Source organism: Pagrus major, chromosome 4 (genome assembly GCF_040436345.1).
Source record: "Pagrus major chromosome 4, Pma_NU_1.0".
Taxonomy (NCBI): domain Eukaryota; kingdom Metazoa; phylum Chordata; class Actinopteri; order Spariformes; family Sparidae; genus Pagrus; species Pagrus major.
The window spans coordinates 20,604,914-20,622,024 of NC_133218.1; the positions used below are offsets into that span (position 1 = coordinate 20,604,914).

General features: G+C 45.6%; 1 protein-coding gene across 1 annotated transcript in view; it reads right to left on the bottom strand.

Annotated features, from left to right (window-relative positions):
* Positions 1–17,111, bottom strand: part of cbfa2t3 (CBFA2/RUNX1 partner transcriptional co-repressor 3) — a 44,215-nt gene that overhangs the window by 10,562 nt on the left and 16,542 nt on the right. Inside the window, exons 2-7 of the mRNA XM_073465193.1 lie at positions 8,368–8,523; positions 5,606–5,847; positions 5,166–5,255; positions 4,293–4,474; positions 1,355–1,638; positions 608–693 (exon numbers count right to left, since the gene is read on the bottom strand). Coding sequence (XP_073321294.1) covers positions 608–693; positions 1,355–1,638; positions 4,293–4,474; positions 5,166–5,255; positions 5,606–5,847; positions 8,368–8,523 — 1,040 coding nt within the window. The remainder of the gene's footprint in view (positions 1–607; positions 694–1,354; positions 1,639–4,292; positions 4,475–5,165; positions 5,256–5,605; positions 5,848–8,367; positions 8,524–17,111) is intronic.

Sequence of the window (17,111 nt, forward strand, 5' to 3'; positions counted from 1 at the left end):
CACTGCCCCGTGTTTCCATGTTAAATGAGTTTAGCATGTTTGACATTCAATCCATATCGTTATTCCCATTCATCTTTCCCTCTCTGCCTCCTTTCCTCTGTCCCCGTGCTCGCTCCCTCCCCCTCTGAGTTAGCTATATTTATTTCAGTGAAGTGTTTCTAATTTGGCACGGGTCCAGGCCTGGCCGGTTCTCTCCATGACTGCAGCTCTTGTCTCAGCTGCTCTCCCCAGCTGGAGCTGCTCTCTGCTGGGTCCTGAGCTCCATCTGGGCCCCAGTTTCTGTGTGTGCGTCTGTCTGTATGTTTGTGTGTGTGTGTGTGTGTGCATCTAGTGTACATGATTTTGTCTTCATGGAGTTGGGTGCCAGGAAGGCAGATAGGTGTCTGTCTGTTGCTAAATCACCACACTGACACAGACCTCCTAAGGTCAGCTGTCCGTCAGCTGTTTACTCAGATGGGACGGAGGCTGTTCTGCCTGTCATCTGCTCATCATCTTCAGCACTAAAACTAACTTCTGCTCCCTTTTCCTTTTTTACTGCTTTGGGACGTTTACGCATGAAACAAAAACGGTGGTGGACTTTAAACATGGCTACAACGCTGATACGTACATTATCAAGGTGCTTCCATTCCTCTGCCCACTCTCGATCTGTAAGACGGTGGTCAATCACCTCCTCTTGGCGGGCTCCATGCACTGCTAGAAGACAAACACATGGGTCTCTGTCAAATTCTGTGCTTCTAATTCCAGGATGGATACTCAACAGTCTTTTGGACAAATTGGGTGTTTAATGGAGGGAAACTTGCTGAATTTCTAACACTGGATTGCTAATCCAGCCCTGACAATGCATGGGTTGTGCTCTTCTATCTATATGATTTAGATTTTTACTGCAAATGTAAGTCAGTTCCAAATATCGGTTTTTGGTCTTTTTGATTTAATAATTGGCATCTATATCCTTAAACCAAATGATGTGTGACCAAAACCTCTCAATGCTCTGGCTTTTTACACCATGCAGCCTCAAATCCACAAAGCAACTTTGAATTCAGAGTTATCAAAGTTTAATTTCAAACAAAATAACTGGTGGCAGGCACTCATGTGCCTATCAGTGAGACACATTGGCTAAGAATTCATCTCTTTCCTTTTGGGAAAGCAGAAGGAAGGCATATATGGTTGCCACAGTTGTAGCACATGGGCATGTATGGTTGTGGTCTTTATATAGACGCACTGCCACGAGGATTATCACACCGGACTGACAACTGGCTTTTGTTCTCTACATGCATCCCACTTTCGTTCCCACAAGCCCACGGTGTTAACCACATTACTGAGGACTGTATAGATTTATCTGACGCAGCTGTTCTACCTGTTGGTCGGTGCCTGTCCCGTGCGTCGCGGTGCTCATTATGTCTGTAAGCGTCTCTGTATTGGTGTGCCAGTGCCATGTCTTCTAAGCGATAGTGCTGGGGTCCCATTTGGGGGTTGGGCGGGTGGGGTAGTCCGTTGGGAGGGTGTGTGGGGATGCCATTTGGAGGTGGGTGAGCAGGGAGACCTGTGCTGGGGCTGAAACGTTGGCTGGGGCTGATGGTGCAGGGCCGCTTAGCCAAGTGCTCCGGATGCAACCCATCTCTCTCTGAGCTGTCTTTGGTCCTGTAGAGGAGGACAGGAGATTGGGTTAAAAGATGCCTGAATGTTAAACAGAACCGAAATTAAAGCCACCACACAGTAGATAATGTCAGCAGAACATAACAGGATTAAATTTAAACTGGCAGTTTCTAGCAGTGGGAGGTGTGGGATGTGTGGTATATTACGATGGACTACAAAACAGATATTTGTTGTACAACAGTGTTTATTTGCTAATATGGCCTTTTACAGCCAGACGTCATCTCCTAAGCTCTGTTTCCACTACCACATTTATCATTATTCCACAAATGTTCACCCAAGAATCCATTCTGCTTCTGGACCAATCAGAAATGGTTTTGATGTTAATGTGACTATTCTTATTTCCAACAAATCAGCAGCTTCCTGGCTCATTTCTCACCTCAGTTTTATTCAGAAACTGATTTTCTCTTCAAGAAAGAGAATTAACTTTTGTACGACCTTCTTCGTCTTCCTCTAGCTATTCCATCTACTGCCTTGCCAGGCCACAATGAGTAACGTGAAAACCATAGAATGGCTTCGCCAGGCTAAATATGCAGTACCAGTGTATTACTTCATAATTTGGCTAGCAAGGATCAGAATGCCCTTAAAGTCAGATCAAGAGGCAGAAAAAGGGAAAGCCGAGTGAAATGTTACAGTTCACAAAACATTTCGGGAGCTTCACAGCTAAACAGTGTTGCATCGCTCCCCTAAACAGCTGAAGTAGATGGGGATTTGTTTTAAAACATAAAAAAACAACTGAAAAAGACCCCCCAGAAAACATGAAATGGCTCCATAAAGCTTGTTCAGCGTAATCCAAGTCTCCTTAAACCCTGAGATCGAGAATTTATTTATTTACACCATCTTTAAGCTGAAGTCTTTACTGTGGCTGGGATCTCATGGCTTCGAGGGACTAGGAATACACCCCACAAGCTGTCCCCAGCTACTTCAGTTGTTTAGGAGAATGCTGCAACACTGTTTTTCTGTGACGCTCCAGAAATGTTTTGTGGACTACAAAACTTCACCTGGCTTTCCATCAGCATGGGGGTGAGTGGAAAATGATTGAATTTTCATTTTTGGGTGAACTTTTCCTTTAACATGTGTGGTCTTATTTCAAACAAATGAAAACATAATCAAGAGAAGACATTTGTCTTTTACCAGGACTCTAAAAGATCTAAAAGGAGCCGTGTAACCTGTGAAATCACAGTTTACCATAAGATGTCATAACAATTTATTTGCAGTTTACAGCATCTAGCATTTTGGACTATACCTGTTTGAAGAAACAGAAAAACAAGCTTGTTTTTTTCCAAGTTCAACAACTCCCACATGCTGTATGCAAACACACACACTCACACACACATGGCTGAGAGCCGCTTGTTGTTCAGTTACAGTACGGCAGCGGCCCTCCAAAGCTTTTGCACAGCTGTACGCCATATGTATCAGACAAAGCCAAGTCCAACTGTACACCCTGCGTCTCAAGCTCTTAATCTGAATATCCCTCAGCCCACTCTTAGATTGCAAGTATTTCTCCCCTCTCCCTCCCACCCTGCTCTCGGGCTTAAGGGGCAATATGGGCTGGATGCTGTGTGTTTGGCAGATGTTTACCGACACTCGTTTGTGTCTGCGTACTTTCACTGAGTGTGTGTGTGTGTATATGTGTGTGTGAGAGGTTGTGTTTTCAAGCCATCTGGACAGTTTAAATGTGAGTGTTGATATTAATCTGTTTAGCTGGATGGCAATAGCCATTCGGTTGGAAATCACTCTTTATCATCCTGGGGATCAAAGGCGAATAAATGCACGTGCCCCGCGAAGATGATGTGTGTATATGTATGTGTGTGCTCGGACTTATCCATGTGTACTTGTACACATCCCTCGCTCTAGTATCGGACAAATCATAGGAACATCTGGCACGACGTAGGCCCTGCCCCAGCCTGAACCTCCCCCTCCTCCTCCTCCTCCACTGCAGTGTATAAGCCACAGGTCGGGAGGCGGAGGTGTGCGGATTACAGTGGGATTGCACGTTCGCCTCCAACCCCTAGTCCCACCACCTCCCCACACCCCGCTCAGGATGTGCTCAGTGTTACGGTCAGCATATCGCCATCTGGACACATCCCTGACATATGGACAGCTGCTGGGAGCCCGCGGGTCAGGCAGGGGGAGAGAGTGAGAGAGACAGAGAGAGAGAGTGTGTGAGAGGTGAAGAAGTGATCAGACAGGAAGTAAATAAAGAAGGCAAAAAGAGGGGAAGCAGAAAAGGAAAAGCCAGTTAATTCTCTCTTGTGTCGTCGTCTTAGCCGAGTGAATGAAGCAGAGCGCCGGGGAGAAATGTGGGCCAATCGGACTCCACAGCTCACTGTTGGTGTTTGGGTTGTGCTGAGGACATCTACTGTACTTCACTCCCTTCTCTCTTTCTTTTCCTACTCTGCGTTTATCTCACCCCTCCCTCCCTCTCTCACAGACAGCTGGCAGAGCCGGCCTGGCATCGGGGCAGTCCAGACTTCCGCCTCCCGCACAGAGGATTTATAGACTCCCCCCCTGTCACTTGGCATTCTGAAATACCCTGAAATAATTCATATATAACACTGGCTGTCTGGGAGTCTGCCAATGTACGCGAGCCTCTGAAGTCTGTGCGTGTTTTTTTTTTGTGTTTAAAGAAGAGCTGCTACCTGTCAGGGGTCCTCCTCTTGCCGTGCTCGTTCATCTCCAGCATGATCTCGGAGGAGTCGAGGGGCGAACTGGCGTTGGCGTCCAGGAGAAGCTGCTCGTGCTGGGCCAGATACTGAGCTGGAGTCTGCTTGGCCAACCTGGCACAGTGGAGGAGCTCTCTCTGGAGCAGGGGCAGGTTTGCCTTCAGTGGTAAAAACAAGGAAGACAGACATGTCTGGATTAGGAAGGAAATAAGTTGTTGCAGGACGCATGGATAAAGATTTATTGAGACGATGTAAATGCAGGGAAGAGTGTTAAGGGGACAAGAGTTAGAAACTCAGCGTAGAACAACAAATAGATAGGGTGAGAGTGAAATAATGCCAGATTAGGGCGAGAAAAAAAAGGAAGTGATAGATGAAGAGACAGGATGAGATAAGACAGGTCCCTTGACACCTTACTCTGCCATGTGTCTCTCTCTCTCCGGGGTGTGCTGATGTGTAAGTGTGTGTGTGTGTGTCAGTGCTGTCAAATAGCTCTCTCAGACCTGTCTGGTTGATATAACACAGCTATTGCTGCAATGTCCCAGATGTGGAGGATCATCGCACGCCAGGAGGTCTGACACGCTCACACACCCATCCTTCAACAGACATTCACAAGCACCTCCCACTGTTTCACCGTAGTAATAGAAGTAAAGTATACACCTATAGGTTTCTATTCAAGAATAGGTTTCCCCCCCTGCCTCTCTGTGAATGCCCTCTGTTTGGAGGCATAAAATATCTTCACACACAGCTCTGAAAAACTGACCATATGGACAGCAGCAGAAAGCTTTGAGCTTGTCAACTGAAGACATCAGACTCGATATAACCAACATAAATCAATGCATGAGTATTTACCTTGAGGAAGGGAATGACGAACGGCCTCAGAGGGAAGTTGGTGGCCTCGTGAAGCTTTGAGTGAAACTCTTCGATGGTGAGAGTGGAGTTCTGCCAGAGAGAATGGAAACAGGAGTGGCTGAGAAACAAACTTTCTTGATACACTTTCTTTTACAGACCAGCAAAAGTCCCAAAAAAATCACATTTTTTTATCTTGTTCGCTCAAGGTCCATATCTTATGCGAGCAAGATAATGTGTTATGCCCACAAGTTGTTATCTTTTGTGCACAAGATAAAAAAATATCAGCTTTCGAGACTGTATGTAAAATGCTCTGCAACACATTACTGTAAGTAACTGTATGCTTTTATCAAATAATTCAGAGGAAGGAGAAACTGCTGTACAGTAGCATTGTTGGAAAGATTCATCAAAAACACTTCCACATGAATATAATCAGAACTTACCACCAGCCCCAGCACAAGGCTGCGCACTCTCTCTCCGATCTCAGGCGATATGTCGTTGCCAAACTGCTGCAGCGTGGTCAGGAAGCGCTTCAGTTTGCAGAGTTGGCGGGCACCGCAAGCTGGCGGGAGCTGCTGGTTGGAAAGCGAGGCCGTCGAGGACATGGCTGGCCCATTACTGAAGCCGTTAGGAGTGGATGGAGCACCGTTCAGTGACGTAGGAGAGTGGCTGCTCCCGTTCAGCACTGCAGATACACAGACAGAAGGAAGAGACAACGTGAATAATTGGGTCAGTAGTAGTGAAGGGGCCCTGAAGGCATCTGAGAGATCTGGGGGGCATAAAGAGGGCAGAAGCTGATAGAGGAGTACAGCAAACATTAGACCCACTTCTACAGTATATGATGCACGGAGTGACTTCATTTTCTGCCAGTTGACTGCGATTGCTTGTGTGTGTGTGTTTGGGCGCATGTGTGTGTGTGTGTGTGTTTGCAGTAACTTCAGCTGTCTCACAAGTGGTAGCATCTGACCCCCTCCATCTCCATCTGTATCAGTCTATCCCACCCTGCTCCTCCTCACCCTCTTCCCCCTCACTCACTCACTAGGATACAACTATAAGAGGAACTTGTTAAAGAGGTGCCAAAAATAGTCCCCAGGCCTGTGTTACTTTTATTCCAATAGCAGGTGTGCGGCTAAATCCGGCCCTACACATGTCCACCAGCTGAAAGTAGATTTGCAGCTTTAAGGTTCAGAATAGACACAGCAGTCATACACATATATAATCACTGGCATATTCTTTGTAATGCAGGCGCAAACAAAGTCACACACACACGTTTGACCTTTCCCCTGTTTTCATACTTCTATTTGACACAAAATGCATGCAGAGACTAGATTTATGTGCCAAAAAAATCTACTTATTTTATGAAAAGCTCAACTATTTTTCTATCTCCTGACTCTCCTGTCATATTATTATATTCATTTATGTGCATTTTTCCTTTGTTTGAATATCTAATGATGACAAAAAGTAACAACGTTGTCTCTCAGATTAAACATATAGTGGTCTTGTATGAAATGTGTGTACCTGTGTTTTTATATAACAGCATATGCAAACTCTGAGCATTTCATTTAATCTTATTACAGCTGCAGCAACTTGATCTTAATCTGTATGGGTACAGGTGAATGTTACATGAACAGGACTCTCCAGTGAACCATTGTGGACCGTAACACTCTACAATATATTGTATTGTGTTTAATTTAGGCCATTTTATTTCCTTTTTACTTGATTTTATTCATTTTATTTATGTCCTCTTGCCTTATTCTCATTTTATTAGCGTCAAATGGTTTTAATTATTTTGTAAAGCACTTTGTAACATTGTGAAGAAAAGTGCCATATAAATAAAATGTATTATCTTATTATCATTACATCACGCAAAACATCAAATCACAGCATTTAAGCGTAACATTGCACATGGTCCCTTACAAATAAAATGAAAAGAAATTTCAACTCGTACTTGAAAACAAAACTAGTGTATTTCAACGGTTCCTCTCAGGCATGCTAGTTTCTCAGGCCTGAACACATATGGACTGACCCATGTGATCCCAACAGGCAGCACTTGTTTTCTGGTTTTAGAGAGCGAGAGAGAGGGAGAGGTGCAAGGAGAGCTACACTGCTGACTGTCTGCCACAACAGGTGAAACAACATGGCCTGTCATTGCTATATAGGGAAGAAAGTAGTCTACACACACACTGCATCGCCACCCTGTCCACTGCCGCTGCCGCCGCCGCCCAGCCAGCTGGTAAACAACACAGACACACATATTGCCACAGCCGCACTTGCACATGCGCTCAGAGACACTTGTCCCACTAGCAAGGACACACCAAAAGACACACACACACATACATAGATGCTTGCAGGGGCACACACACCTGACACACAAGTGACTTCAACACTTGTTCACCAGGACAGGGAAGAACCACATATTTGGAATTTCGCTGCCTTTACACAAGCAGATAAAGTGTTCGTGACAGTTGGTCAAACAGGGACAAATGACGGTGGAGTGCGTTGTAGATCGCTTCTGAGGTGCTGCTGTATCCATTTGTTAAATTTATTATGGATTGAAGGTTGAATCCTTTTATTTTCTACAATGTCTAAAAAATGGCCTAAAATTTAGATTTATTATTACTACACACCATGTGTGTAAAATTATCCTTCTTAGCCATATTTTGTATGAGGTGAATTGAGAGTATATAGTCTTACTTATTATGAGAAGCATTTTTAGCATTTCTTTTTCTATTATTCTATTTTGTTTTTATATTTTGTCTTGCATCAATTTTTTCATCTATCAGTCAATCACTACTGTAAGCTGCTGTAACAAGGGAATTTCCCAGTGAGGGATCAATAGTCTCATCTTATCTTGTCTAATCTAATCTTATTTTATCTTATCTTATCAGCCAAATAAGGTAAAGTTTTAAGAATTTTTGGGGCATTGATGTAGAGAAGCATTTTGGGTGCTTTGGCTATCTTCTCCAATGGTTACTGTGGAGTGACGAGTTAGAGCTGTTCCAGTGATGGGTGGCTGGGTCACCACACTTACCAGATCAATGTTTTTGTCTCACACCTGCCTGGAATGTCTCTTCAATCATCTTCAAGTCAAAGAAAACATGCATCTCACAGCAGCTAAACAACGTCATGTACGACACACGTTCACTGTATAGAGTTGAGGTGTCATTCATCTTAGAAAGTGGTCAAAACTAGAAAGGGTCCTTACTTGTTTTACTGGTAGTAGGTGTGAATGAAGCGTTGCGATTGGTTGCTTGGCTGACAGCCGGGGGTGGAGGAGGCATTGTGGGTGGGGTGGACCTGGGCTGGGTTTTCACATCCGCAGGTGAATCTGGCATTGTTCCAACCTTCTGCACTCTGCTACCTGTGATATGAAAGGAGGGGAAAAAAAGAGAAAACAGTCATCAAGAAGGGCTCCAGTATGGAAAAAAAAAAAAATTCAAAGTGGAGGCAGCTGGTTAAGGAGGAGAGCACTGACATTTTCACCTGGGAACCATCGATTGTTTCCTGAAACCAAAAGCCCCATAAAAAGAACCAAAACAAATCAATGCAGGGAGTGGAAATGAATCCAAACTTGTATTGTGTCTCTCTTGTTGGAGATTCGTGGGCCTGGGAGACATACAGTAACACCTGCTCACTCGCTCAGCTGCTGCTGACTTGGAGCCCCCCTCCTCCCCTCTCTCTCCTTCTCACACACACACACACACACACACACACACACACACACACACACACACACACACACACACACACACACACACACACCATGTAGCTCTGACATCCCAATCAGTGCCCCTCCACTGTAACCTCCAACCTGCTGGGCGCACATACATACACACATTCGTATTCGCATGCACACACTCCTCCTCGCCTGTCCCCTCTCGCCTCTCGCCCCCTAGTTCAGACAGCCGGCTTGACAGCCAGTGACAAGTGCAGCTGGATCTGCTGCTGTCCATCACTGTGGACTGGCTTTCAGCAGAGCTCCGTCCTGCTACCAGGAGCTTCACTGTCCTCTGCCAGACACCCTGCCAGGACCAAACAAGGCAAGGCAAGGCCAGGCTGTGTGGCGTGAAGGGGATGGACGGTACAGCACGGGACACGAGAAGAAAACATGACACTGGGTGCACAAGCAAGTGTGAAGCACTGCTGCCTCACATTCTGTATTTTTATACACACAATGTGTCTTTTACTTTATTTATCAGTGAGCTGAGAGTGTTCTTTCTGTCTGTGTCCATCTGCAGCTGCTGGAACAAGATCTTTCTGTAATGTAAACCTGAGCTGAGAGGTGTGATGACTTTTGCAGGCTGTGAGCAGATAGCTTTCGAGTATGTGTACATGTGTGTAACTGGCAGAAAGCGTGATAAATGTGCAGTGAAAAACAATGAAATCAATATGCTGCACGGTTTATATATTATTAGAAATGTGTTCTACACTAGCTCTACACACCACTATAAGTGGAGTAAACATATGCATTTATAATGTAAGAGTGGAGAGAGAGGGCCTTCTTCTGTGTTCAAATCAGACACCAACAGCATTGCAGACTTTGTAGGCATTCATTGATTCTCAATAACTCTTCTCTCTGTTTTTCTTTTTCTCGCTTTTAGCTGACTCTTGATGCATTACAAGAGAATAGGAGAAAGAAATAAACTCTGTCTAACTCTCAACCATGGAACCCGAACAACAACCAATCAAAAGTGTTATTTTACATCCTCATATGCCCCCCTCAGTGACCCTGTCATCCTGCAACTGGCACAGGGAAAGGGGTTACAGTATTATTGGTCAGTGATTAGCTGTTGATAAAATAATAAAAAATAATAGCACTGCCACCACTCTATTATTGATTATTTGTTTCATTCATTTTTCAAGCAAATGTCAAACACCTCCTGGTTTCAGCTTCTTTCATATAAGGATTTGCTGCTCTTCTTTGTCGTATATGATAGTAAATGAGGAGTCTTTTGACTTTATACTGTTGGTTGGACACAAGAAGAAATTTTAAGACATAGCTTTGGGCTCTGGGAAATTGTGAGGAGCATTTTCTCACAATTTTTTGACATTTTATTGACTAACCCAGTAATTGATTAATAAACGAAAGTAGACGTTAGTTGCAGCCCTACTGTAAATGTTTTCAAATAATGCGCTTTCCTTGTGAACCAACTATGAAGCCAATGTTTTCCTCCATAAAACTCCTGCCTCAGTCGGCGTTAGCCTATTTCTGAGCGCTCATGTAGACGCGCTCAACAGCTGGTGTCTGTATTTAAAGAGCACCACTCTGGAGTGTGCTGAACGAGGGCCATTGACACAGTGATCCTCAAGAACACGAGGGGCACTCCGCTGTTTGCCCCAACGCAAGACGCTCTGAACATAAACACACAAGGTTGTAGCTCGAGGCAGACGGGGGGGACGGCTGGTATAAATAGATGCGGCCATTCTCTTCTGAAGAATCCTAAACACACAAACAAGCTCTCAGTCGGTGCTGCTGATTTGGCGAGCTGCTTCCTGCGGGGAGGATTTTGTTTCAGTAAATTTGTCTTTGATCAAATTTAGTGTGCCACTGTATGCAGTGAGTACTGTGGGGCTTACAGTATAGTATACATCCAACAATCTTGCTAGTGCTAGTTCCCCATATTGATAAATTGATAGTCTGAAGCTTTAATTAACAAGAGCTGGACAGGTGGAGAGGAGAGGAGAGGAGAGGAGAGGAGAGGAGAGGAGAGGAGAGGAGAGGAGAGGAGAGGAGAGGAGAGGAGAGGAGAGGAGAGGAGAGGAGAGGAGAGGAGAGGAGAGGAGGATAAGGGGACCGTCCAGTCTGTTTGTCTGCTCCCACCGTGGGATTATAGACAGCTGTTTAATCTGACCAGCTACAGGGACAAGGCACACACATACGCGCCACGCTCTGGATTTCACTTTTAATACATTAGGAAGTCTGCTAGGTCTGCCACCCCATCTGTTGCCATTTGTGCTCCCATTGTGCTTTGTGCTGAAGGACGAAACACTCAAAGTGAGAGAAGAAGGAGGAGAGAGAGACTGGTGCACCAGGTTAAACAGACCTGTGGTTATAAGGTCCATGCTTATGCTCCTGTCTGCATTGCTGCACAGGTTTTTATGTGGCTCTCTGATATGGAGCCACTTTGTGATCAATACAGCTGAGAATAGATCCACTCAGGAGATACGTTGCTGTCTGTCACAAACCCTAACTACTGAACGTCATGTGGAAAACAAAACAATAAGATACAGTCATTACCTACCTCTCTGCTGCTGTCTGTGTCTGCCTCTGTTTCTCCGACTCTCTGAACAGCTGTATGTCTGCACATTTGACGTAACTGGGGCTAAAAGATTGCTCACCAAAGAAACAGTCTGCAGTCTGAGTTCTAAAAATGTTCTCTGTCTTTGACTCTCCCCTTGTGCCATGATGAAACAAGATGAAAAACAATTCAGTGCGAGGCACACAAAACCACAGATCATGTACTGTACAGCTGCACACACACAGTGCACGAGCCATTCTGGGGTCTCATTATAGATTTAAGAACATATGCCTTCACTAAAGCCCTTAAAAACAAACACACATACTCATACTCAAATAAATACTATCATGTAATGAAAGGCCATTAGAAGGCCATTCAGATGCATTTGGTCCGTGCATTGAATGCTTGCATTACTGTGTGTGTGTGTGTGTATGCACATGTGTGATGTGTGTGCGCGTCTGATCCTGCTTCCACTGGAAATACAGCTGCAGCTTATTAGCTTTAGCTAACCGCTGCAGAACAGTCCCCTTAAATCCCTCCTGTCTATTCAATCTCTCGTACTCCACAGAGACTCTCGTCAGTGACCACATAGCCCTAAAACTCTCCCTCTGTCTCTCGCTCCTTACATCCCTCCCTCCCTCCCTGCCTCCCTCCCTCCCACTGTAATTCCCCCAGTCTCCAGGAATGCTGTTGTTTTTAATTTCTCCCAGCTGCTCTGGCTGGCTGCCCGGCCGCCTGCCTTCCCACATCTGTTCCCTATCAGGCCGCTGAGGAGTCCACACAAACAGAGCCTGAGCCCCTGGCCCCCAGCCTCCCACCAGGCCTTCATATCAAAACATGGGGATTGTAGCCCTGTGCCCTGGACCTAAGACTTCAGGGTACAGCACCCACAGCACCCTCCTCTCTCTTACAACCAGCCAAAACTCAGCCTTTAAGAGGAAAACGACTGCTGACATCACAAGAACAATATGACATATTTTACAAAAATACCTTTCTGTGTGCCTTCATGTACGACTTGTTATCAGTGTGAAAGTCTGAACTGTGTCACAGGTAAGATAGGAGTGTGTGTGTGTGTCTATTTGTGTGTCAGCAGCACACGGGCTGCTTCTGCAGACAGATCCCAGACTCCACTTCATCTTGAGCTGATTTAGAGTTCAGAGGCTTTAAAGCCCTCACTAATGACAGGGTGGGAGACAGGCCTGTACAGTGTGTGCATAAACACACACACACACACACACACACAAATAGATACACAGATGTATGCACACATGCTTGCAAGTTGGATGTTGGGTGCATATGCTCACGCTGCGGACACAAACACATATTTTCCCGTATGTTACTTGAGAATCCCTGTGATAGTACACATGCAGCGCCGGCTGAGCAAACACGCCGAACAAAAAAACAAACTGGAGGTGGGGGTGGATGTGGGGAGCGGGGGGGTTCTCCTTAATAAGCACTGACAAAAGCCCTTCTGTCTTTGATCAGCTTACCATGAGCAAATCAATGACAAGTCACCAGCTTTTTCTAAGTCATACACTTCAAAAATGTCTGAAACTGGCAAGAAAAACAAGGATAACTTGAGGACAGGCAGGGAGTGAAGATGGACCGAAGGCAATTTATCCAGAGCCAGAGGTGCTGAGGGTAGAGGAGTTGTACTTCTCTCTCTCTGAGCTGCAGGGATCCTGTCATACAGTGCTTATATCTGTGAAAGCTGTTATTGATGTAATTGTATTGAAGTTCTAGCGACCATCTGTTCTCCTTTGGGAGGGCCTGGCTCCTCTCGTCGGCAGTGAAGTGGTTATGTGCAGCATATCACTGCTGCCGACGTGCTCGCAGAGAAAAAACTTCCTTTTCAGATTTTCCCAACGGCTGCTAATAAAATCCAGATGCTAGACTGGAGCTGTTTCTGCCTCTCTCCCTCATCGCTCCCTCCTCCTCCTCCTCTCCTCCCTCTCCATCTTCTGTCCTTCCACATCTCTTCTCTTAGTCACCCCCCTCCTCCCTCCCTTCCCTGTCTTTCTCCATTGCTAATCATTTATTGTGCTCTTTTCATCTACTTCTCCTCTTCTCATTCCCTCCCTCCTCCCCCCACAATCCATCCATCCTCACCTCCTTCCCTCTCTCCAGCCACTAACCCAGAGCAATTCCTAAATAAAGGAAAGTATTTGCGACATTTGGCCGAGGCGGCTGTGCCAAGAACAACTCCCTGGCTAGCCAGACACATCTGGAGTGTGTTAGGACTGCACTGGGCACCGGTACCCACACTGGCTATCCCACCACATGTACACACACAAAAAATGGTTACAAATACTGGACTATAGGAATCATATACACGTATATGCATACTTTTTCACAATGACTAGCTTGCCGTTCTCACATTGAAAACTGTTATTCTTGTTGCTCGCCAGACAGCCCGGCAGCTGTATGCACAAATTCTCTGTTGTCCCTGTTTCTGTGTTGAATACACTTCCTCAGCAGCAATAGAGGAAAACAGGGTTTATTTGCATAATTGTGCGAGTACATGACTCCTTGCATGTATTCTTTGTGTATCCATATGTGTGTTGTGCTTCTGCGTGTGTCTATGTGTGTGTTTGTGTGTGTGTGGCTCCAGGGTCTCTGTGTGAGAGGAGTTGAACACCTGAACATCAATAACTGTCATGTGGGCCACCTGGGACCCCACAGCCAGCTTGCACCATGGGCACAGAGCCATCACCAGCACAGCTGCCACAGAGAGAAACGAGGGGGAGGGATGTATGAGGGAGGAAGTAGGAGACAAGAAAGACACACACACACACACACACACACACACACAGCTATATGAGGAGGTGACTGTGCATATACATCTGGGAACGGGTCAGAGAGACGGAGAGGCAGACAGATGAGGATTTACATGTAGCTTCTGCTCTGCGTGATAACTCTCCTTTGTTCCCCCTCATCTACGTCTTCTTTTCTACGTCCTGCCAGCCGTGCGCCTCATTTTGCCAGCTGAGAGCTCAGCCTCAGGCTGCAACGTTACAACATCAGATCAGACTTTCTTTTGTCATTCCTCTTTCAGATGAGCTCAGTTAGCGGGCTCCGTCAGACATGATATCATTCATTTTAATATGAGGTACACTGTTGATATGCTGGCACGAAATAGAGTTCTGCAGGAGACCAAAACTTCTCCTGTGTTTTCAAGATCAGACCTGACTGAACCGGAATATGAGACCTGAGCACAACCTGAGACTTTTTAATTTGATCTAATACTGACTTTTAGCTCGTCAGGTAATGTGACACAGAAGCTGTACTTTCTCCCTTTCCTTCTTGCTGCTCAGCACTGCCAATTTACTTGCAACACATCTTATGCAGATACTTGGCACAGTTAGAGATAAAAAGATGGATTTCTTAAAGAGGCACTATGTAGTTTTGGAGAAGAAATTTAAACTCTAATATTTACAATAATAGTGAGGTAATAATACAAACTCACTCTTTTTCCATTACTGAATAAACAGATGTTCTCAGAGGAAAAAAGGATCCCCAGAACACTGTCTGAAGCTAGAAAGTTGGCAGGGTCCGCCATATATAAACAAAGTAAAACAATATCAATAGTTTGATTATTTAGTTTATTAAGGCATAACAAATCAGTCAAAGCAGATCCTTCTCTTCTGATCAAAATGTCCTCCCAAAAACTACATAGTGCACCTTTAATGAATTACATGTTTAAATAATAAAAACCTAGTTTGGTTTTAGAGTTCTACTACCTGACCTGAACACACCAAGTCCCACCAGAGTATAAGGTCACTCTATCAAAACAAAAAATCAAACATATAAATCTCATTAAAAAATCACATTAAGGGAATTGATTTGTTACAGTGATGGTAACCAATAACCATCAATATGTCATAAACACATTTAAATAGCATAGAAGGAAGAAAAAAGCCTCCGTCCCACTGTCAGAGGATGTTCACAATGACTGCACTTACATAAATAAGCTCCCCGACCAAACACCTGCAGCCTCACCCAGCACCAATTAGCTCATCAGGCTTTTAATTACTCTGTTAATTGCATACAGGCAGCATGAAGGGCAGCCTGGGAATAGGGCAAGGGGGGCCTCCTGAGGACCCAGCCTGACAAGCCTGACAAACAAAGAGGAGGTTTTCTACCAACAGCAGCCACAACAGAGCGGCTCTGGAGGTTGGGAGGAGAAGCAAAAACAGGAGACAACAGCTCCAAGTGCCTCATCAGCAGCACTGTAGCGCCGAGTGACATCACTTCCTGTTCTGATCAGTTAGGCATGGAGACTGTGAGCGGGGTGATGAGAGGAGGCTGGGGAAAGCAGGAGAAGCAGTTGAGGGGAGAAAGGAGTAAAGAGAGTTGTGTGTGCATGTGTGAGCGGCTACACTACATCTGGATTAGCTCGTATTGGTCATAGGAGGGGAGCGGGGGGTGGGTTGGCGTTGGAGGGGCGGGTGAGAGGAGCAAGCGTGGGAATGTCCCACTGTTAAGTTTAGGGCATGTGGGCTTACTGTATTTGTGGGAGAGTTAGGCCGGAGTCTCCACAGAGTGACCTGTCCGTCGTAGAGCTCTGCGATAACACAAACATCCTCTTAACTGCACGCACTCACACATTCAAGAGGGAGGCTGCTGACATGAGAAAGGCAACACAGGCGTGAGAACTTCTGTATTTGTTTTCACCTCGTGTTGTTTGGCATTTATTCCTCATCCTTATCAAATGTCTGTATCTATTGATCTTTTTTAGTGTATCAGTCTGGCCGCCTGTGTGTCTCTCTCCCTCGCAGCAGATGTCCTCCCTCCATTTCTTCCAGGAGCAGTGTTTGAGGAGGTGTATCCAGGAAACAGTGGCCGGCGCTCACTTCCTGTGTGACAGGTGTGCGATGGAGGCCTGACAGCTGCTGTCCTGCTCTCTCTTTCCCTCTCTGTATTCCTCTCTCCTGTTTCTCCCTCTTTCCAGCCAGCTGCAGCAGAGAGCAGCTCTGTTTGTTCTTACGTCACCGTTGCTGCCTGCTGATTTATGGAGCACAAAAGACTTAGATTTGACCCTGGCAACACACACACATGCACACACAGACGCACACACCACGGCAACTGCAGCATCTCCGTCCTTCCTCCTCATAAGCCCGGAGTCTTTACATGTGTGTGAATTGTGGCTGCCTATTTTCCTCCTGGTGTCTCTCGCTCTTATGCTTTGTGCACTGCTAAAAAACTGACACTGAGCTGTCACTTACAGCTAAGATAGAAAAACAAACAGGAGATTAGGCATTCTCCTGCTTGATGTCATGTATTTCATTTCATTCAGTGTTAAATGTCTGCTCCGTCACTGTGGAGCTGTCAGCACTGACAAAACTGTCTGTAGTCTGAACCGCTCCCCAGCCTGCCAGCACTCTAATGCCTCTTCATTTGGCCCACAGGCACAGTAACAATAGCTCCTGACATTAGCCAGGCATGGATAGGGTGTTTTGTATTATCCTGGACCCCATAGGTGCCACACATGCACACACATCGACACACACAAATCACTGGGAAACAGAATGTGGCGGAGAAGGGGGGGGGGGGGCATTCATGTGACAGGTTAGAGAGAAGCTTTGACAGTTTCTCCATTTAGCCTAAAGCCAGCTCATGCTGGAAGCCGCTGAAATAAATACCAGCTACTCCTCTGGGACTCGAGCCGACTACGGGACGCCATCACAAAAACAGAGCGAGCGGGCGAAGA